Source organism: Triticum urartu, chromosome 5 (assembly GCF_003073215.2).
Source record: "Triticum urartu cultivar G1812 chromosome 5, Tu2.1, whole genome shotgun sequence".
NCBI classification, from domain to species: Eukaryota; Viridiplantae; Streptophyta; class Magnoliopsida; order Poales; family Poaceae; genus Triticum; species Triticum urartu.
In genome coordinates this window covers 600,946,642-600,969,640 of record NC_053026.1, presented here as the reverse complement: position 1 = coordinate 600,969,640, position 22,999 = coordinate 600,946,642, and the positions used below count along the sequence as shown (strand labels likewise).

At 45.1% G+C, this 22,999-nt stretch overlaps 2 protein-coding genes across 3 annotated transcripts; both read left to right on the top strand.

Moving 5' to 3' along the window:
• Window positions 1-6,393: 6,393 nt before the first annotated feature.
• Window positions 6,394-10,896, top strand: LOC125511108 (INO80 complex subunit B-like). 2 transcript variants are annotated; one of them, XM_048676396.1, is made up of 7 exons: window positions 6,394-6,674; window positions 7,101-7,695; window positions 9,099-9,678; window positions 9,780-9,880; window positions 9,961-10,041; window positions 10,138-10,265; window positions 10,393-10,896. In XM_048676396.1, the coding sequence occupies exons 2-7, from the start codon at window positions 7,141-7,143 to the stop codon at window positions 10,532-10,534; spliced, it is 1,587 nt and encodes a 528-aa protein (XP_048532353.1). In that variant the 5' UTR covers window positions 6,394-6,674; window positions 7,101-7,140; the 3' UTR covers window positions 10,535-10,896. The 2 variants fall into 2 exon arrangements, with proteins under 2 accessions (XP_048532353.1, XP_048532351.1); XM_048676394.1 differs by having other exon boundaries at window positions 6,397-6,674; window positions 7,107-7,695.
• A 203-nt stretch (window positions 10,897-11,099) lies between these two features.
• Window positions 11,100-11,972, top strand: LOC125511109. The gene is made up of 2 exons (XM_048676397.1): window positions 11,100-11,516; window positions 11,609-11,972. Exons 1-2 carry the CDS (start codon window positions 11,432-11,434, stop codon window positions 11,794-11,796), a joined length of 273 nt encoding a protein of 90 aa, XP_048532354.1. The 5' UTR covers window positions 11,100-11,431; the 3' UTR covers window positions 11,797-11,972.
• The last annotated feature ends 11,027 nt before the right edge of the window (window positions 11,973-22,999 follow it).

Genomic DNA, 22,999 nt, shown 5'->3' with positions numbered 1-22,999 from the left:
GTAGCCTTCGCCTGTACTAAGTGGGAATTCTGCTTGTACATCAAAAACCTTGAACCCAAAGTTATTTCAGATGAGTCTACCATACCTACCTATATTCGGTATTACCTTGCCGTCCTAAGTAAATTTGCATGTGCCACCTCTAAAAACTTCTAAAAAAATTATCCGTTTTATGTGCCTGGATCGTTCATGGAACGACAAGAGGTGGTCAATATCTTCCGTGCTAAGCGGGTTATTCTCAAGTCGAGTGTTTATTCACTCGCCATCGCACGAGAAAATGGACGGTAATAGGGATGCCCAATCCCAAAATGCAAACATGAAAAAGAGTTCATCTCTAAAATAATTAAACAAAAACTCCCAATGGAGTCAAAACCTTTACTTTTACCGCTTTGGAACCACCACTAGCGTGCTTAGCATGGAAGATGTTGATAACTGATGGTCGTGAAGTGAATGAGAAGGGTGCATGTCTTAAAATATCATTTATCTCTATTTTAAAAATCAAGCTCTGGCACCTCTGCAAATCACTGCTTCCCTCTATGAAGGGACCTTCTATTTACTTTTATGTTGTGTCATCACCCTCTAAAACAAGCGCCAGAAACTGAGTAGAGCACAACGGTCATGATTTATGCATTGTGTGTAGCTAATGTTGGGTGCATCATGACTGGATATTTTCTACCATGAATTACAATGTTTAGTCGCTGCTTGAACTTTGGAGGTGCTCTGCATTTATGTTTTGCGGTCTCAGAAAGGCTAGTGAGATACCATTATTGTCATATTATATCATGCTTGTTTTGACAACGTGTTGCCATTCGAGATATCTTATTATTGCTCGTTAGTTGGTTATGTCATTGATATGAGTCATTATAATCTTTGAGACTTATTGTCGACATGGTTAGTTATAATGATTGACTGAAAACCTGGGTGCTGTTTAAGCTTATTTATGCAAACAAGAGCAAAAGAGTTCATAAAAGTTTTTCTTTCTCACTTTCAGTTTATCAACTGAATTGCTTGAGGACAAGCAAAGGTTTAAGCTTGGGGGAGTTGATGCGTCTCCAACGTATCTACTTTTTCTCATGTTTTTCCTCTTGTTTTGGACTCTAATTTGCATGATTTGAATGAAACTAACCCCGGTCTGACGCTGTTTTCAGCAGAACTACCATGGTGTTGTTTTTGTGCATAAATAAAAGTTCTCGAAATGGAACGAAACTTTGCGAGGATTTTTTATTCCAATAATATGAATTTCTGAAGCCAAGACCCACCAGAGAGGGGACCCTCTCCTGGCACGCTCAGGTGGGTTGTACCCACCTAGTGGCCCCGCTAACGCCCCCCCTGATACTATAAATTCACATATTTCCAAAAAAATCAGGGAGAAAGAATTATCGCGATCCACGAGACGGAGCCGCCGCCAAGCCCTGTTCTTCCTCGGGGGGGGGGGGCAGATCTGGAGTCCGTTTGGGGCTCCAGAGAGGGGGATCTTCATTCTTCGTCATCACCAACCAATCTTCATCGCCAATTCCATGATGCTTCCCACCGGGAGTGAGTAATTTCTTCGTAGGCTCGATGGTCGGTGAGGAGTTGGATGAGATTCATCATGTAATCGAGTTAGTTTTGTTAGGGCCCGATCCCTAGTATCCACTATGTTCTTAGATTGATGTTGCTATGACTTTGACATGCTTAATGCTTGTCACTTTGGGCCCGGGTGCCATGATTTCAGATCTGAACCATTTATGTTATCATAATTATATCCACGTTTTAGATCCGATCTTGCAATTTATAGTCACCTACTACGGTTATGATCCGACAACCCCGGAGTGACAACAACCGGGCCCACTCCCGGTGATGACTGTAGTTTGAGGAGTTCATGTATTCACTATGTGTTAATGCTTTGTTCCGGTTCTCTATTAAAAGGAGGCCTTAATATCCCTTAGTTTCCAATATGGACCCCGCTACCATGGGAGGGTAGGACAAAAGATGTCATGCAAGTTCTTTTAATAAAGTACGTATGACTATTTATGGAATACATGCCTACATTATATCGATGAACTGGAGCTAGTGTCATATCGCCCTAGGTTATAACTGTCTCATGATGAATATCATCCAACAACTCACCGATCCAATGCCTACGAATTTATCTTATATTGTTTCTGCTAAGTTACTATTGCTATCATCACTGTTACACTTGCTAAAAATTACTGCTATCACTCTTACTGTTACCGTTGCTGCTGTCACTATTATCAAAACTATCAAACTACTTTGCTACTGATCACTTTGCTGCAAAAAATTAATCTCCAGGTGTGGTTAAATTGACAACTCAGCTGCTAACACCTTCAAATATTCTTTGGCTCCCCTTGTGTCGAATTTATAAATTTGGGTTGAATACTCTACCCTCGAAAACTGTTGCGATCCCCTATACTTGTGGGTTATCACACCTGTTCACAACGCTCAGCCCTGGCCATGATGACATGACCAAGTTCATCTCTGAATACCACACCCGAGCAGCCATAGTTATTTCTAGGTGTAGAGGCCCCGCCGAGATTGGCCTTGAGTTTACTGTCATCAGGTGGTTTCCACTTCACTGCATTGTCTTTCCCCTCATAATGAAATATTGCATATATTCTAAGGAATCAACACATACCCGTCCGATCACTTCATTCACTAGGAACGACATCTCACCTTCGTGAACTTTGTTTCTATTATTCCACCAGTTTCACCAAAGGGTGACTATTTGGACCATAGTATTTTCACTTAGCCTCCACAAAGAGTCCATCATTGCATGCACACCCGAAAAACTTTCAAGCTGCTCCATCACTTTTTCCAACTCCAGACCGCGTCATAGCTCCTTCACAACCTTACACTTTATGGAAAGGTTCCCTCCATCCTCCTCAGCTTGACCACAAAAAAAGAATTTCACTTCCTTCAACTTCAGTCCCCGATTATGAAGGTTAGTACAAAGAGCAAGTGATTCATGTTTCATCCTCAAGATGAACATTTGGATTTGCCTCGTGCATGGCATTTTCCAAATATGCCACTATGATTGGTCACCCCGCCTTTCAAGTTGTCTGACTTCTGTAGAATTGCAACCCGGGCCTCCTTTACATGACTGCTTGTCTAGCTGCACATGAAGCTCGTAAACACTTTTCACTAAATGTTCTTCTTTTTCGAAGTGCCAACACCTTCCCATAGAGGCATTCGCAGGATATGTGTTGTATCATCTGGCCAGAATGTGTCAAGGACGATCTGTTCATCCCAATTCCTGGAGATAGGGCAGATTAGCTCATTAACATGAGTTAGGAGACTTGCTCCTCTCATTGTGATGATTCGCCTAGACGAGGCCCCAGGTATCCAAGGGTCAGCCGAAATATTCATTCTTGTTCCGTCTCAAATCCTCCAGAGACACTTGGTATTTTTTTCCATGCATGTTAGTTGAACGCCATAGTGATACTTTGCGACTTGATTAGAAACCACACCTACCATGATGTACTACATAATTACAAAATAGTATGCCACTTCAATTAATGTTGTGCTATGTAACAATCACCGCCTTCTACCCCCTCCAACATTCCTGGTATATAGCTCCGCCACCAGTAGCAATGCACGGGGCACTTTGCTAGTTCCTCCAATGTAGTATTGACTTTTAGCTAAGTTTTAGCGAGGATGATTATCCTGAAACAGAACGCATGGAAATGGGCACTTCTATCCTATCTAGTGTAAACATCAAGGTTGTCTAGCTAGTGTGGCATGAAAGAATTGTCATCGATTAATGTTGAAACGTCATCAACAAGTGAAACCTATGGCTATCACTGGCAAGTTGGGGACGCCGTTAAGGGATTTCAACACATCCTAACATCCACACTTAGCCGTTGGATCCACAACAACCGTAGCTGGAAGAGTGAAGCCGAGAAAACCCACCGGAGCCAACCAAGAGGCTCCGACATATAGGCAAGCCCTAAACTAGGGGGTCACTCCCTAAACTAGGTTCAATAAGAAGGAGGCTATTCTCATGTGCAAGTGAAGGATGAGAAAACATCACTTGAGAAATTTGGAAGGGCTGGGAGGGCCAAATACGAGGAAAGAAATGCATGCTCAATGCCCAAACCACCTTCCTCCGAACGAGGAGGAGGAAGTAGACAAGAAGAACCATCGAAGGATTGCCAGAATAATAAATGAAGGAAGAGGAAGATCAACTTTGGCAGCCTGAGAAACCAATGTTAGGGGATTTAGTTTAGGAGCAAGGAAAGAGAAACACATGCACACTATTGGCTAGGGTGGCACCACCACGGGCGCCTAACCAAAGACAAATAAGAGCGACAAGGGATAAAGGAACTGGATCTCAAAGATCTAGGCCTGGAGGACCTGGGTTACCCCCTGCCGCCTCAAGAAAGGCGATCACACGTACGTAGGATTCTCCGACGAGAATCCACCGAAGGGTTGGCAGATCGAACTGAAGGACAAAGACCAACAGGAGTCGAAGACCGACAACGACAACTTCCTAACTTGAAAAGGTGCCATAAATGACGCAATCCAGGAAACCCCTAAATACTACAACTAGGGGAGCAAGGGGTTGCCCTACTCACCGTCGGTGAAAGCCAAGAGGGAGAGGGGTGGGGGCGATGGTTAGGGGGGGGGGTCTGGAGGTGCTCCGGATGTGGAAAGAACGAGGAGGGCATTATAAAGGTCCCTCAACCTTCTCATCAATGCATGTGGATCTATTTATTTTATCATATAAATCCATGATCTACGCGCACTAAATCACCAGCTATATCGACACCATGTGTTTATGTAACTGATTCAGTGACGATACATATTTTGTCACATATAAGTGGATAGTGGATACTCAGTATTGTTTGCCATACATATTAGTTGAACGCCATAATGATGCTTTGTGACGCGATTAGAAACCGCACCTACCACGACGTACTACATAATTGAAAAGTAGTACACCACTTCAATTCATTTTGTGTTATGTAGCAGTCTCCACCTTCTGCCCCTCCAACATTCCTGGTCTAGCTTCGCCGCCGATAGCAATGTATGGGGCCCTTTGCTAGTTCCTCTAATGTAGTATAGACTTTTAATTAATTTTTAGTGAAAATGATTGTCTTGGACCACGACACTAGAAAACGGGCACTTCTATTCTATCTAGTGTAAACAATAAGGTTGTCTGGCTAGTGTGGCAAGAAAGAACCGTCATCGATTAATGATGAAAATGATGAAACATCACCAACAAGTGAAAACCTGTGGTTGTCACCGACAAGACGAGGACACCGTTAAGAGCTTTAAACACACCCTAACGTCCACACTTGGCCGTTGGCTCCACAACAACTGTAGTTGCATGAGTGAAGCCGAGAAAACACGCCGAAGCCATCCAAGAAGCTCTGACATCCAGCCAAGCCCTAAACTAGGGGGGCACTCTCTCAACTAGGTTCAAGAAGAAGGACATTATTCTCATGCGCATGTGAAGGATGAGAAGGAAAGAAATGCATGCTCAACGCCCAAGCCACCTTCCTCCGAACTAGGAGGAAGTAGACAAGAAGAACTATTGAAGGATTACCAAAGGAATAAATAAAGGAAGAGGTAGATTAACTTTGGCAACTAGAGAAACCAATGGTAGGAGATTTAATTTAGGAGTAAAAGAAAGATAAACATACACACATTATCGACTAAGGGTGCCACCGCCACGGCCGCCTCACCAAAGACAAACATGAGCGACAAGGGCTAAAAGAACTAGACCTCAAAGATCTATACCCGAGGGACCTGGGTTAACCCTCCACCCCTCTCAAGAAAGGCGATCACACGTACATAGGCTTCTCGAACGAGAATCCACCAAAGGGTTGGCGGATCGAATTGAAGGACAAAGACCAACGATAGGCGAAGGCCGACGATGACCACTTCCTAACTTGAGAAACTACCATAAATGACGCAATCAAGGATAAAAAACCTAATTAGTACAACTAGAGGAGCAAGGGGTCTCCCTACTCACCACACCAGCAATGAAGGTCGAGATAGAGGGGAGGGGGCCGATGAGGGGGGGGGGTGTCTGGAGGAGCTCGAGAGGCGGAAAGTACGAGGAGGGAACACAAAGGTTCCTCAATGTTATCGTTAATGCAGTTGAATAAGTTTTCTCCATCGCTAGAAGCGCATGATCTACGCGCACTGCATCAACAGCTATAGCGACACCATGAGTATATGTAACCGATTCGGCGACAAGATTGGGTGGCTAGTGTGGCAAGAAAGAACTGGTCCAACGAGCCAAACGAACCCCATTGAGAGATAATCCGAGGGCGTAAATGCAAGAAGTCCATTGAGAGGGGGAGCAGGAGCACGGGCGCCGTGAACTAAAGCGGCAGGCGGAGGAGGGAGACGAGGCCGGAGCGGAACGCTGGCAAAGCCCACTCCCCCGTTCCGCTAGAAGAGAAGAGAGATGAGATGGGAGAAAGAGAAATTACGCGTCGCCCACCAACGAGCCCCACGCCTCCACCCTTCTCCTCCCCCCGCCCCGCCCCGCATCATCCCCCTCCACTCCCCTCCCCACCCTCGGCACATCATCCATCCTCACTCCGCCGGGCCCAGCCCAAATAACTCCCCCCACCCTCGTCTCTCGCCGCAAACCCTAACCCTAGCCCCCCACCCCCTCGCCGCCGCACCAATCTTCGCCGCGCCGGCGGCCGCTCCCCTCCGAGGTAACGACACGCTCTACCCAGGGTTCCTGCCCGCTGCCGCCGCCGATTTCGGTCCATTTGGTTTCCTCCGCGCCCGCCGCGCGCTTGCTCGCACCGAGGGGTTTTCGGGGGGTTTTGGGGTGCACGCGCTGGTTCCGAATCCGTCCGAGTTGCTCGCCGGCGCGCCCGTGGGCGGTCCCGTGTTCGCTCTGGGCGGGGATTCGAGGTCCCAACCTGCTATCGCCGCTGCTTCTCTCGGTGTACGCATATGCTCTTGCTGTGCTACCCTGTTTGCCGGGGTTCGGGGATGGGGCTCTCACAGTTCCTGGTCGCCTGCTTGCTCGGTTGATTGATGTATCTGTTGATTCGGTTGATTGATGTATCTATCTGCAATTACTGTTTATATGGTGCCATGATTGTGATGTGGTTTCATTTCAATGCACGCAAGTACAGCGCGGCCTTGGTCCGGAGATAGGCGCGTTCCGCGATGGATGGGCTCGGGAACTCTGCGCTGAACGCCTCAGAAGCGGTGATGAAGAGGCCCAGGAGCGTCGCGTCCAGGAGGCCGAGGCCCAAGGAGCAGCTCGCTTCCGAGTACAAGGACATATCGTGCGCGCCGTCGCGGAGCATTTCCCCGGAAGATGAGGCAGCTGCCGAGGCCAGCGGGCACCGGCGCAAGGAGCTGTACCTCAACGGGCCTGAAGGTAGGGGCTCCACCCACCATAGGAATGCCCTGTCCAAGAAGATAAAGAAAGAGGAGGGATCTGCAGGGGATATTGATATTGGCCACAATCGGAGCAGCAAGCCCAATGATGCCAAGCATATTACTCATGGTGTTCTTGCACTGGCCTCCTCAAGAAACCCTGGATCGACTGATGCCTCGCAGTTGTCCTCAAGGGACACCCCTGTGCCAGTGGAAAATAGGGTGAGAAAAGTTAAGCTCAAGGTTAGCGGACTTAACCGAATCATACCGAAACAAGAGCCTGTTGACGTTGGCATGCCTGGCACATCGGATGTCTCTTTCCATCGCCAAAAGCAGAAGGTTTGTTGTTTCTACTTAACGGAGAAACCTGCGCAAACGGAATATGCTATCATATAGAAACTTGCTTAATTTTTTCAAGTAGAACTAAGTATTGTCTGTAGGTAATTGGTGAGAGATGCTTTTACTTGTCATTTCATAGTAGTACAATGTACTTATTTTAGAGCTCATATGAAATAACACAACCCCATCCAATTATCGCTGATGTGAAAACAAGACTGATACAGCTGTAGCAACGATTATTCTTTTGTCGCTTGTCGGAATGGTAGTATTTACTCTAGTGACGTAATCTTATATGCGTATCAGTCAATGTCGTTTTTCTTTCGGTTCAACTCTCTTGTCTATGCCTTTGCAAAATGCCCTGTTATAGTTTCACTTCGGTACTGATTGACTGAAATGGCAAATATGAGGTGCTACTATTTAATTTATGTTGATAGCTTTGAAAACTGCCCATTTTCATTTTTTGTCGGTACTATATTTAATTTATAACGACTACTCTGTCGGTTGTCGGAATGTTAGTATTGTTGTAGTGAAGTAATCTTATATGCCAACGAGTTAATGTTGTTTTGCTGTTGGTTCAACTCTCTTGTCTATGCCTTTGCAAAATTCCCTGTTATGGTTTGCCTTATCTTATCTATGCCTTTGCAAAATGCCCTGTTATGGTTTGCCTTATCTTATCTATGCCTTTGCAAAATGCCCTGTTATGGTTTGCCTTATCCATGCCTTTGCAAAATGCTGTGTTATGGTTTATCCTATATATGCCTTTGCAAAATGCCCTGTGATGGTTTGCCTTACCATGCCTTTGCAAAGTCCCGTGTTATGGTTTATCCTGTATATGCCTTTGCAAAATGCCCTGTTATGTTTTCTCTTAGGTATCTGATTGACTGAAATGGTAAATATCAGGTGCTATTATTTAATTTATGTTGATAGCTTTGAAAACTGCCCGTTTTCATTTCTTGTCTGTACTATATTTAATTTATAACGACTACACTTTTGTCGGTTGTCGGAATGGTAGTATTTGTTGTAGTGAAGTAATCTTATATGCCAATGAGTCAATGTTCTTTTGCTGTTGATTCAACTCTCTTCTATGCCTTTGCAAAATTCCCTGTTATGGTTTGCCTTATCTTATTTATGCCTTTGCAAAATTCCCTGTTATGGTTTGCCTTGTCTTATCTATGCCTTTGCAAAATGCCCTGTTATGGTTTGCCTTATCCATGCCTTTGCAAAATCCCGTGTTATGGTTTATCCTGTATATGCCTTTGCAAATTGCCCTGTTTTGGTTTCTCTTAGGTATCTTGACTGAAATGGTAAATATGAAGTACTATATTTAATTTATGTTGATAGCTTTGCAAACTGCCTGTTTTCATTTTTTTGTTGTGCTCTAAGTGGGTCCCTTCTTTTCATAGGATTCTGGTGAGCAGAAACATCACAGCACAAGAAAGGATAGTCATGGTAATCAAGTTGATGGAAAACGTGGAGATAAGCATGACATTTCACCATCTTCTGACCTGGTTCGCAAAAGCAAAAGGGTCCCTAAGAAGCGAACTCTTGATTCTGATGATGAAGATGATGAATTACGTTATCTTGAGAAACTTAAAGCGGCTAAAGCGGCACCAGAACAGCCCATGGCTACTGACCAGCCTCTAGCTTATGGTTATGGTGAGGATGGTCTCAGGAAAAAGAAGCTATCCAAGGTTTCTAAAAATAAGAGCACTCCTTATGAAGTGGACAACGACTTCACTATGTCACAATTTAGCAGAGATGTTAGGAAGAAGGTGAAACTGGAGGATACCAGTGATTTTATTGTAGAGGAGGAATTTGGGTTGGATGAGTCTGATAGATTAATTGAAGCTGATTCACCTTTGGGTGTAAAGATTGAAGCTCCTGGCCTAACAACAAGGCAGCGAGCCCTCCAAGGCAGGGGTGGCCATGGTGAAAGCATGATTGAATTTCCCGACGGGTTACCAGCTGCTCCATCATCTAGAAGTACAGTTCCTAGAATATGTTAATACGAGTATATTTATTGATAACTAATGTGCTGTATCTCAGAAGAAAATGCTAAATGGTCTTGGTATTTAACGCTGCAGGGCAAAAGGATAAGCTTTCAGATGTGGAGATACAAGCCAAGAAAGCAGAAGTGGCTCAGAGGCGTAAGATGCAAGTAGAGAAGGCAGAGAGAGAGCAACAGGTTTTGTTTTTCTTCTGGCTCATTGCTTCCTTTCTTTTTTTATGTTGGGTGACCCAATTTTAATGGTCCCTACTGTACAGGCTGAAGCAATGAGGAAAATATTGGGGATTGACACAGAGAAGAAGAAGGAAGAGAGGAAGCAGAAAGAACGTGAAGACAAGGTACAATACATCAGAGTTGTATAGTAGCTGTCCTTTCTTCCCTTGCTAGCTATAATGGCAATTGCATTAATTTTTTTTCTCATTCTTGCCACGCAGGAAAAGCAAGCAAAATTCGAGGAATATAAAAGAAGCTGCATCCAGTGCGTAATGCGACCAGAAGGAACAATTGTTACATTCCCTGATACCATGGGCCTTCCTAGCATATTTAACTCTAAACCTGTCAGGTTAAATACAATGCCTACTTCTGGCTATTTTACATGCATCATTTGCGAGTGACTAGTTCATTTTGATTCTCATTGTGGTAACGTGTGCTTACATTCAACACCCCTGGCTTGGCTTTCATTTCTCCAGTTACCCACCTCCAAGAGAGAAGTGCGCAGGCCCCTCATGCCCCAACCCTTACAAGTACCGTGACTCCAAGACGAAGCTTCCCCTCTGCAGCCTGGAGTGCTACAAGGCCGTCCAGGGAGGTGGTGGGACGATGGCGTGCTGATGCTACAGAGTTGATGGTGCAAGTAACGCGCAACCGCTGGCGGACATGGAGGAGCTGGAGAAGTGCATCTCACCCAATGCCTTGCCTGTTTTGCCGTTTTTTGCGTTGCCTTTGCTAGTCTGAGGATTGAAAACCAACCGATGACAGATGATGTTGAGGTGCCTGCTGCTGATTTCCTTTGTTGGTCCTCGTGGATGTATGTATGTATGTAGCAGTGCCGTGCAAAAGAGTCTGGTTTATGTGCTAGTATGTGACAAGTGGAGGATTAGCCATGAATTGTGTACAGTAATGGTCCGGCTTGACGCTAGTGCGCTGTTGGCCATGATGGGATGAGTTGTACAATGCGTTGTGAATTTGGTCTCTGGGCGCAGCTGTCTTAGGGCCCGTTTCTGTAGACTTATGCAGGAATGGAGGTAGACCTGCATCCTCTGCTTGGCAGATTGTGCCGTAGTCTTCTTTTCTAGATGAATTGTGCTGGGGCCTGGTAAGGATGAAGGCCAAATGCTGCGTGTTAACTTGGACTTTTACTCTATCGAAATTTCGAATTCGGTATGAGAATCCGAAGATGGCCAATAATAATTATGAGAGCAGAAAATAGGTGCATGGACTGGGCGTGGAAGATGGAGATCGAATTGGAGGTGTATGCCTAAAAGGTCCAAGACAGGGAAAGGACCCAAGACCAAGCTAAGCCAGGAGTCAAACAAAGCCTATCCCAAGCACCTATCCACCCACCACCACCAGGACAACAATTTTGGTATACAGATGACGCAGAAAATTGGCAAGCTATATATAGAGAGAGTTGCTTGTAGCTTTGGCCAGACACAAGCACAGCACAAAACCATCATCCCACGAGCAGATCGACAGGAGTGGGAAGAGCAAGTTTAGCACCAACCAAGGATGAAGAGCAGCACGCTGGTGGCGATCCTAATCCTCCACGCCGTCATGGTCATGGGAATCCTCTCACACTCACAGGCCGTCGACGGTACGTTCACTGCTGATGCTTACCGTCCGTCCCAATTTACGTATCTGTCTCGCGCGGAACAACGTCTGATTCTATATCTGCTGCCTGTGCAGTCGATTTCCCCAAGTGCTGCGACAACTGCAGCACCTGGTCGGGGGGCATGTTCTGCGACGACGTCGGCCCCAAGTGCCGCAACGGCTGCGCGAACTGCCACGTGGTGCAGACGACCCCCGTGAAGACGTTCCGGTACGGAGATGCACGCGCCACCCACTTAGGGCATCTCCAGCCGCGTCCCCAATAAGGCCTCCCCAGGCGTTTTTTTTGCGCCGGCACCGAAAAATCGGTCCAGTCACGCCCACAGGAGCCCGATTTTCGCTGGCTTGAGCCGAAAACAGCGCCGGCGGACTCAGGCCGAACCCAACGCGCTGGGGGGCGCCCGGGGGCGCCGGGGCGAACTGTTTTGGCGCGAAACAGCCGTGGGCCCGCCGCGTCAGCGACTCTACCCTCGCCCCTTCGTCGTCCTCATGGCTTCGTTTCTCGCGGCGAAGTCAGCGACGATCTTTTTAAAATTAATTGTGGGATTTTTTGGTTTTTTTTTGGGTTTTTTTTTATACCTCTTCTCGGCCCCTTCGTCGTCCTCATCGCCTCGTTTCGCGGCGAATCAATGCCAAAGCTGCCGCTGCCGCGGTCAGCCTGCGCCATTGATGCCTCACGGGCGGCGCAGTGAAGACCGGATGACGCGCGTCCCTCGCCCTCCCTCGCCCGCCACGCGTACTCACGGCGGCTCGCGCACGGGCGGCGCCTCGGCCTATATAAGACGCGCCCCAGAGCACTCGGCGACTCGTACTCTCTCGCCGTCGTCGTTCCTCCCTCGCCTCTCTCTCGCCGTCGTCGTTCCTCCTCTCCTCTCTCTCGCCGTCTCCAGCACCCATGGCCGAGCGCTTCCCAGGCGACGGCGCGGCGGCGAACGGCTTCGGCCGCCGCCATCTTCACGAGAGCGAGGCTCGCCTCCTTTTCGAGGCCGAGTACCCGGTCCCGCCGGACATGCGGGTACCCGGGGCGTGGAGGATCAGCGCCGGCGGCGTGCCGGTGCCCCCGATACCCACCGGCGCGGCGCGGCGTGCGGAGATCGCACGCATCCGCTCGTCCCTGCCGCGTGCGGCGAGGGAGGGGCCACGGTACGTCCCCGACAGCCCGCTCTGGGAGCCCTACTTCCGCCGCCGTCACGCCGAGCAGCTCGAGGCCACCAACGGCGTCGAGCCCTCCGGCAGGCTCAACGCCGTCGGCCGGCGTCGGTGGTGGGGCGTGCCCGGGCGCACGTTGGAGGCCGTCCTCGAGTACATCGAGGGCGGCAACACGCCGCGCCTCGAGTACCCCGCTCCCCCGTCCTTCCCGCCGCCGGGGAAGCTCCTGGACCCCGAGGCGCATGGAGACCGGGGGGTCCTCCTCCTCGTCCGGCGGCTCCCCCTGCCTCCACCTCCGCCCCGTCAAGCCGGAGCCCCAGGGCGCGCCTGTCAGCGCGCGCACCCGCAGCTCCGGCGTCCGCATCGGCGACAACGCCTCCCCCACCGGCCGCTTCGTCCTCGTCGAGCCCAAGCCGGAGCCCGGCCTCCCCGCGGAGTACGAGGAGATAGCCCGGCGTGGCTTCTCCGACGAGGACGCCCTGCGGTGGGCGCGGGACGACTACCTCCGCGACGAGATGGTCCGGCAGCGCCGGGCCCTGGAGGAGATCGCCGCCCGCAAGCGTGGGCGCGAGGACGAGCACGGCGTCGTGGTCCTCGACAGCGACGACGACGACGACGCCCCCGGACCGTCCAACCCGCCGCGCCAACCGGGGGAGGGATGCAGCAGGGACGGCGGAGGCGTCGGCGGGGGCGACGACGACGACGACGACGGTGACTACACGCGGTTCTACCGCCTCCTCGGCATGTAGAACCGCGTGGGCGGGCGGCGAGGGAGACGGCGGGGGTAGCCCGCGGTAGTTTTTCTTTTTTAAAGTATGTTTAAATTTGAACGAACTCGCCGATGTTTGCGTTAAATTTGAGTCGTGTTTGCGCCGTATTTGACTTTTTTAAAATCCCGTGGGGGGCCGCGACTGGGCATCACGCCCCCAGTGCACGGTTTAGCGCCGGTGCGCCAGGGGCGATTTTTTGCCCCTCCTGAAAGGCCAACGGCTGGAGATGCCCTTAGACACGCCCTGCCCGCCGCCGTGCAAAAAGAACTGATCCCTCCAGCTCCCTCGGACAGTGAGATCGATGTTGCGCCCAAAACATAAAATAAAAAGGAGCAATGCTAGACCCATGTACAGTTACGTGAGGTTTTTACGTAAATGCTGATGAGATGAGCAGAGCCACGCTCAGCGACAATATAGTTGATGCTGCTTTAAATAAACAGTCTTGCTAAGTGTCGTTGATGCTATATTCATGAGATCTTACATTGAAATTCATGTAAAACTATTATTTTAGTTTATTTTTTTTCTTTTACATGTTATGTCACTTGACCGAGACTTGGTTAAATAAACACTGGTATTACTTTATATATTACGTCTCTGCTTAATCAAATAAAAAGATCAGTTTTATTTATTGAAAGTTTTCTCCCAAATAAAAATCAGTTTATTTGTGCGATACATTTGTGCTGTCCAGTGCGCAGCGATGAGGGGAACCTTCTCCGTGCTCAAGCATATATCTACGATTGTCACACTCGGTGCGAGTCAGAATAATTATTTTTTCCAACGTAAGGATAAATTCCAGCTTTGTGTCAAAAGATCTTTTATTAGGGGTAAAAACCTGATTTATTCATCAAAATCCATATGAAGTGGGATACGTCTTGGGTCGTGGGGGACGCCAAACCAAACGTGGCGACCCGGACCTCTAGAGAAAGAAAATTTGGCTAAACTATGTGAAGGAAATATGCCCTAGAGGACATAATAAAGTTTTTATTTATATTTCCTTATACTTCCTCCGTTTCTTTTTACTCCGCATATAAGATTTGGTCAAAGTCAAACTACACAAAGTTTGACCAAATTTATATTAAAAAATATGAACGTCTACAATATTAAAACTATATAGTATGAAAATACATTTTGTGGTGCATCTGATAATATTGATTTCATATTGTCAATGTTTACATTTTTAATATAAAGTTAGTCAAACTTTACAAAGCTTGACTTTGACCAAACCTTATATGCAGACTAAAAAGAAACGGAGGGAGTATCATGACAAATGTTTATTATTCATGCTAGAATTGTATTAACTGGAAACTTAGTACATGTGTGAATACATAGACAAACAAAATGTCATTAGTTTGCCTCTATTTGACTAGCTCGTTGAATCAATGATGTTTATGTTTCCTGACCATAGACATGAGTTGTCATTTGATTAACGGGATCACATCATTAGAGAATGATGTGATTGACTTGACCTATCCGTTAGCTTAGCACGATGATCGTTTAGTTTGTTGCTATTGCTTTCTTCATAACTTATACATGTTCCTATGACTATGAGATCATGCAACTCCCGAATACCGGAGGAACACTTTGTGTGCTACTAAACGTCACAACGTAACTGGGTGATTATAAAGGTGCTCTACAGGTGTCTCCGATGGTGTTTGTTGAGTTGGCATAGATCAAAATTAGGATTTGTCACTCCGATTGTCGGAGAGGTATCTCTGGGCCCTCTCGATAATGCACATCAAGATAAGCCTTGCAAGCAATGTAGGTAATGAGTTAGTTATGGGATGTAGCATTACGGAACGAGTAAAGAGACTTGCCGGTAACGATATTGAACTAGGTATTGAGATACCGACGGTCGAACTCGGGCAAGTAACATACCGATGACAAAGGGAACAACGTATATCATTATGCGGTTTGACCGATAAAGATCTTCGTAGAATATGTGGGAGCCAATATAAACATCCAGGTTCTGCTATTGGTTATTGACCGGAGACATGTCTCGGTCATGTCTACATAGTTCTCGTACCCGTAGGGTCCGCACGCTTAACGTTCGGTGACGATCGGTATTGAGTTTATGTGTTTTGATGAGCCGAAGGTTGTTCGGAGTCCCGGATATGATCACGGGCATGACGAGGAGTCTCGAAATGGTCAAGACATAAAGATCGATATATTTGAAGCCTATGTTTGGACATCGGAAAGGTTCCAAGTGAGTTCGGGCATATACCGGAGTACCGGGGGGTTACTGGAACCCCCCGGGGAGTATATGGGCCCTAAAGGGCTTTAGTGGAGTGAGAGAGAGGCAGCCAGGGCAGGCCACGCGCCCCCTCCCTCTCTGTCCGAATTGGACTAGGAAGGGGGGGGCGCCTGATAACCCACAAGTATAGTGGATCGCAACAATTTTCGAGGGTAGAGTATTCAACCCAAATTTATTGATTTGACACAAGGGGAGCCAAAGAATATTCTCAAGTATTAGGAGCTGAGTTGTCAATTCAACCACACCTGGAAACTTAATATCTGCAGCAAGGTATTTAGTAGCAAAGTAATATGATAGTAGTGGTAACGATAGCAAAAGTAATGGTAGCAAAAGTAATATTTTTGGGTTTTGTAGTGATGGTAACAGTAGCAGCGGGAAAGTAAATAAGTGAAGAACAATATATGGGAAGCTCGTAGGCATTGGATCGGTGATGGAGAATTATGCCGGATGCGATCGATCATGTAACAGTCATAACCTAGGGTGACACAGAACTAGCTCCAGTTCATCAATGTAATGTAGACATGTATTCCGAATATAGTCATACGTGCTTATGGAAAAGAACTTGCATGCCATATTTTGTCCTACCCTCCCGTGGCAGCGGGGTCCTAATGGAAACTAAGGGATATTAAGGCCTCCTTTTCATAGAGTACCGGGACAAAGCATTAACACATAGTGAATCCATGAACTCCTCAAACTACGGTCATCACCGGTAAGTATCCTGATTATTGTCACTTCGGGGTTAACGGATCATAACACATAATAGGTGACTATAGACTTGCAAGATCGGATCAAGAACTCTCATATATTGATGAAAACATAATAGGTTCGGATCTGAAATCATGGCACTCGGGCCCTAGTGACAAGCATTAAGCATAGCAAAGTCATAGCAACACCAATCTCTGAACACAGTGGATACCAGGGATCAAACCCTAACAAAACTAACTCGATTACATGATAAATCTCATCCAACCCATCACCGTCCAGCAAGCCTACGATGGAATTACTCACGCACGTCGGTGAGCATCATGAAATTGGTGATGGAGGAAGGTTGATGATGACGATGGCGACGGATTCCCCTCTCTGGATCCCCGAACGGACTCCAGATCAGCCCTCCCGAGAGAGTTTAGGGCTTGGCGCTGGCTCCGAATCGTAAAACGCGACGAATCCTTCGAAAGTGAATATACGGAGTCAGGGTTGAGGTCAGTGGAGCGTCAGGGAGCCCACGAGGCAGGGGGGCACACCCAGGGGGGTAGGGCGCCCCCAGCCTCGTGGACAGGTGGAGGCCCCCATGACGTGGATCTTTCTTCCAGTATTTTTTATATATTCCAAAATAATTCTCCGTTGATTTTCAGGTCATTCCGAGAATTTCTATTTCTGCACAAAAATAACACAATGGCAATTTTGCTAAATACAGCGTCAGTCCGGGTTAGTTCCATTCAAATCATGCAAGTTAGAGTCCAAAACAAGGGCAAAAGTGTTTGGAAAAGTAGATACGACGGAGACGTATCAACTCTCCCCAAGCTTAAACCTTTGCTTGTGCTCAAGTAGTTCAGTTGATAAACTGAAAGTGATAAAGAAAAACTTTTACAAACTCTGTTTGCTCTTGTTGTTGTAAATATGTAAAGCCAGCATTCAAGTTTTCAGCAAAGATTATGAACGAACCATATTCACAATAATATTTAGGTCTCATGTTTACTCATATCAATGGCATAATCAACTAGCGAGCAATAATAATAAATCTCGGATGACAACACTTTCTCAAAACAATCATGATATGATACGACAAGATGGTATTTCGCTAGCCCTTTCTGAGACTGCAAAACATAAATGCAGAGCACCTTTAAAGATCAAGGACTGACTAGACATTGTAATTCATGGTAAAAGAGATCTAGTCAAGTCATACTCAATGTAAACTAACAGTAATGGATGCAAATGACAGCGGTGCTCTCCAACTGGTGTTTTTTAATAAGAGGATGATGACTCAACATAAAAGTAAATAGATAGGCCCTTCGCAGACGGAAGCAGGGATTTGTAGAGGTGCCAGAGCTCGGTTTTGAAATAGATATGAATAATATTTTGAGCGGTATACTTTCATTGTCAACATAACAACCGAGAGATCTCGATATCTTCCATGCTACACACATTATAGGCGGTTCCAAAACAGAATGGTAAAGTTTATACTCCCCCTCCACCAACAAGCATCAATCTATGGCTTGCTCGAAACAACGAGTGCCTCCAACTAACAAGAGTCCCCGGGGAGTTTTGTTTGCAGTTATTTTGATTTGATTTGCATAAAAGCATGGGACTAGGCATCCCGATGACCAGCCATTTTCTCGTGAGTGAGGAGCGGAGTCCACTCCTCTTGAGAATAACCCGCCTAACATGGAAGATACAAACAACCCTAGTTGATACATGAGCTATTCGAGCATACAAAACAGAATGTTTATTTGAAGGTTTAGAGTTTCAAACATACAAATTTACTTGGAACGGCAGGTAGATACCGTATATAGGTAGGTATGGTGGACTCATATGGAACAACTTTGGGGTTTATGGAATTGGATGCGCAAGCAGTATTCCCGCTTAGTACAAGTGAAGGCTAGAAAAAGACTGGGAAGCGACCAGCTAGAGAGTGACAACAGTCATGAACATACATTAAAATTAATCAACACCGAATTCAAGCATGAGTAGGATATAATGCACCATGAACATAAATATCGTAGAGGCTATGCTGATTTTGTTTCAACTACATGTGTGTACATGTGCCAAGTCAAGCCACTCGAATCGTTCAAAAGAGGATACCACCCTATCACACCACATCACAACCATTTTAATAGCATGTTGGCATGCAAGGTAAACCATTATAGGCTCCTAGCTAATTAAGCATGGCATAAGCAACTATAATCTATAATTGTCATTGCAAACATGTTTATTCATAATAGGCTGAATCAGGAACGATGAACTAATCATATTTACAAAAACAAGAGAGGTTGAGTTCATACCAGCTTTTCTCATCTCAATAAGTTCATCATATAATCATCATTATTGCCTTTCACTTTCACGACCGAATAGTGTGGAAAATAATAATAGTGCACGTGCATTGGACTAAGCTGGAATCTGCAAGCACTCAATTCAAGAGAGAAGACAAGGTAATATGGGCTCTTTGTTAGATCAACAATAATGCATATGAGAGCCACTCAACATTTTCATTATGGTCATCTCCTCTCGACCCCCAAAGAACAAGAAAAGAAATAAAACTATTCACACGGGAGAGCTCCCAACAAGCAAAAGAAGAACGAGAAATCTTTTCGGGTTTTCTTTTTAATTACTACGACTACAAGCATGGAAAGTAAACTAACTAAAATCTACAAGTATTTTTTTTGTTTTTCTTAAGGTTTATCAAACACACAAGAAGAAAGCATAAGAAGGAAAATAAACTAGCATGGATATTACAATGGAAAAGTATGAGCACCGACAACTAGCATGAGTGTGTGAACATGAATGTAATGTCGGTGAGAAATACGTACTCCCCCAAGCTTAGGCTTTTGGCCTAAGTTGGTCTATGGCCACGGCTGGCCTGGCCGGATATCCAAAGTTGTAGCTGGGATCGTACTGAGATGCAGCGGCAATTGCCTGATGAGCTGCAACTTGGAGGCGAGCTGTCTCCGCCATCCTCTCGTACTCGGTCGCCTCCTCCCTGGTTATAACATATCTCCCCTTTGCCTGAAAGTCAAAGAAAGTAGGAGCAGGGAGAGCGACGTGATAGGTGCGTCGTGTGTCAAAGATTAGTCAGTACTGGAGGAACTGATCGTTCCTCTCAACAAATTGATGACGAACCATAGCCTCATAATCTAGATAAGAAGGTGGCAACTCAATATCATGTCCACGTATGGGTATCTCAAGAAAGTTAGCTATACGGGTTGCATAAATTCCACCAAAGAAATATCCATGAATACGATTATTATGCAACCTACGTGCAACGATAGCCCCCAAGTTGTATTGTTTATCTCCTAAAACAGCGCTTCTGAGAACGCTAAGATCAGGCACACACATGTGACATGCTTCATCTTTACCATTAATGCATCTACCTATGAAGAGAGCAACATAATGTATAGCAGGAAAATGAATGCTTCCTACGGTAGCTTGCGTCACATCTCTAGATTCCCCCATAGTTATACTAGCAAGAAAATCTCTAAATTCAGATTTGCGAGGTTCACTAACATCACCCCACTGTGGAAGTTTACAAGCAGTGGTAAAATCTTCTAAGTCCATTGTATAAGATTTATCATAAAGATCAAACAGGACAGTTTGAGAATTGCGTGATGATGAAAAATTTAAACCTTCTCACAAATGAATCAGTTAAATAGAGGTATTGGCGGCACTTATTTGCCTCGAAGCTCTCAAGATCAGCATTACGCACATATGCATCAAATTCCTCCTTGATTCCTGCTCGAATCATGAAGTCCCCCGACGACCATTCACAGGGCCGCACTTGAGCATCCCTTGGTGGTTCCTTGTCCGCATCGTGTATTGCGAGTCTGGGTGCTTGCTTCCTTGAAGAACCACCTTGGTACATTTTCCTAAACATATTTCTTCCTCTGAAAAATTTCTGAAATTTTTAGTGATTTCAAAATAGAAGTGAATCAAACTCAACAATATTGATAGCAACTACTCCTACAAGTGCCTAGAGGCAATATCATGCATTAAAACTACTTTTGACCATATAAATTTGACATGCAAGCTCACGAACAGGGTCACCTAAGCAGCAAAAATATGCAATGAATAAAGCACTAGAACAAAAACTAATTGGACCATTGGAGGATTCACATACAAAAGAACAATCCCCCAAAGCCATTTTGTAAATGGAGCTTTGAGCAAGGAGATCGAAAATGGCAGCAAGATGAGCTTGGACTCGGGTTTGAGCTGGCTAGTGATGTTTTGGGGAGGAAGAAGGAGTGTGTGATAGCTGGAATAAGTGGAGGGGAGCCACTATGGGCCCACGAGGCAGGGGGTGCGCCCTGGACCCTCGTGGCCAGGTGCTTGCTCCCCTGGTGTGTTCTCAGTGCCAGATATTCTCAAATATTCTAGAAAAAATCATATTTAATTTTCAGGGCATTTGGAGAACTTTTATTTTTGGGGTATTTTTATTGCATGGATAATTCAGCAAACAGACAGAAAAAAACTATTTTTACTTTATTTATTATAAATAACAGAAAGTGAAAAGAGGGTACAGAGAGTTGTGTTTTCTAACTCCATCCATCTCATGCTCATCAAAAGGAATCCACTAACAAGGTTGATCAAGTCTTGTTAACAAACTCATCCCGAATTGCATGAAACTGGAGAATTTTCGAATAACACTAGGTTACCTCAACGGGGATATGCATGTCCCCAACAATAAGAATATCATATTTCTTCTTGATAGTAGGAAGAGGAAATTCAAAACCTCCAATAGTAATTGTTGAAATTTTTCCAATAGAATTGATATTATGGACTTGAGGTTGTTTCCTCGGAAAGTGTACCGTATGCTCATTGCCATTAACATGAAAAGTGACATTGCCTTTAGTGCAATCAATAACAGCCCCTGCAGTATTCAAAAAGGGTCTTCCAAGAATAATAGATATACTATCGTCCTCGGGAATATCAAGAATAACAAAGTCCGTTAAAATGGTAACGTTTGCAACCACAACATGCACATCCTCACAAATACCGACAGGTATAGCAGTTGATTTATCAGCCATTTGCAAATATATTTCAGTAGGTGTCAACTTATTCAAATCAAGTCTAGGATATAAAGAGAGAGGCATAACACTAACACCAGCTCCAAGATCACATAAAGCAGTTTTAACATAGTTTCTTTTAATGGAGCATGGTATAGTTGGTACTCCTGGATCTCCAAGTTTCTTTGGTATTCCACCCTTAAAAGTATAATTAGCAAGCATGGTGGAAATTTTAGCTTCCGGTATCTTTCTTTTATTAGTAACTATTTCCTTCATGTATTTAGCATAAGGATTCATTTTAAGCATATTAGTCAAACGCATACGCAAAAAGATAGGTCTAATCATTTCAGCAAAGCGCTCAAAATCCTCATCATCCTTTTTCTTGGATGGTTTAGGAGGAAAGGGCATGGGTTTCTGAACCCATGGTTCTCTTTCTTTACCGTGCCTCCTAGCAACAAAATTCTCTTATCATAACGTTGATTCTTTGATTGTGGGTTATCAAGATCAACAACAGGTTCAATCTCTACATCGTTATCATTACTAGGTTGAGCATCAACATGAACATCATCATTAACATTATCACTAGGTTCATGTTCATTACCAGACTATGTTTCAGCATCAGAAATAGAAATATCATTGGCATTCTCAGGTGTGTCAACAACAGGTTCACTAGAAGCATGCAAAGTCCTATCATTTTTCTTTTTTTCCTTTTAGAAGGACAAGGTGCATCCATATTAGATATCTGAGAATTTTGCTCAATTCTCTTAGGATGGCCCTCAGGATACAAGGGTTCCCGAGTAACTTTACTACCTCTAGTCATAACTCTAACAACATTCTCATTCTTATTATTATTTAATTCATTGAGTAAATCATTCCGAGCTTTAAGTACTTGTTCTACTTGAGTGGTAACCATAGAAGCATGTTTACTAATAAGTTTAAGTTCACCTTTAACATTAGCCATATAATCACTCAAGTGTTCAATCATGTAAGCATTATGTTTCAATTGTCTACCAACATAAGCATTAAAATCTTCTTGCTTAACCATAAAGTTATCCAATTCATCAAAACATTGGCTAGCAAACTTAGCAGGAGGGATTTCAGCTTTATCATATCTATAGAGAGAATTTACCTTCACTACCTGTGTCGGGTTATCGAGACCATGTGTTTCTTCAACATGCGGCAAATTAAGACCATGTATTTCATCAATAGGGGGTAAATTCTTAACATCTTCAGCTTTAATACCTTTTTCTTTCATAGATTTCTTTGCCTCTTGCATATCTTCAGGACTGAGAAATAGAATACCCCTTTTCTTCGGAGTTGGCTTATGAGTTGGTTCAGGAAGTGTCCAATTATTTTCATTGGTCAACATATTATTCAATAGAATTTCAGCTTGATCAACAGTTCTTTCCCTGAAAACACAACCAACACAACTATCCAGGTAATCTCTGGAAGCATCGGTTAGTCCATTATAAAAGATATCAAGTATTTCATTTTTCTTGAGAGGATGATCAGGCAGAGCATTAAGTAATTGGAGAAGCCTCCCCCAAGCTTGTGGGAGACTCTCTTCTTCAATTTGCACAAAATT

Coding starts and splice junctions, on each gene's coding strand:
- LOC125511108 (XM_048676396.1), top strand. CDS start 7,141: ATGGATGGGCTCGGGAACTCTGCGCTGAACGCCTCAGAAGCGGTGATG. Junction 7,696..9,098: donor TCCATCGCCAAAAGCAGAAG/GTTTGTTGTTTC, acceptor TTCTTTTCATAG/GATTCTGGTGAGCAGAAACA. Junction 9,679..9,779: donor AGCTGCTCCATCATCTAGAA/GTACAGTTCCTA, acceptor TTAACGCTGCAG/GGCAAAAGGATAAGCTTTCA.
- LOC125511109 (XM_048676397.1), top strand. CDS start 11,432: ATGAAGAGCAGCACGCTGGTGGCGATCCTAATCCTCCACGCCGTCATG. Junction 11,517..11,608: donor ACACTCACAGGCCGTCGACG/GTACGTTCACTG, acceptor CTGCCTGTGCAG/TCGATTTCCCCAAGTGCTGC.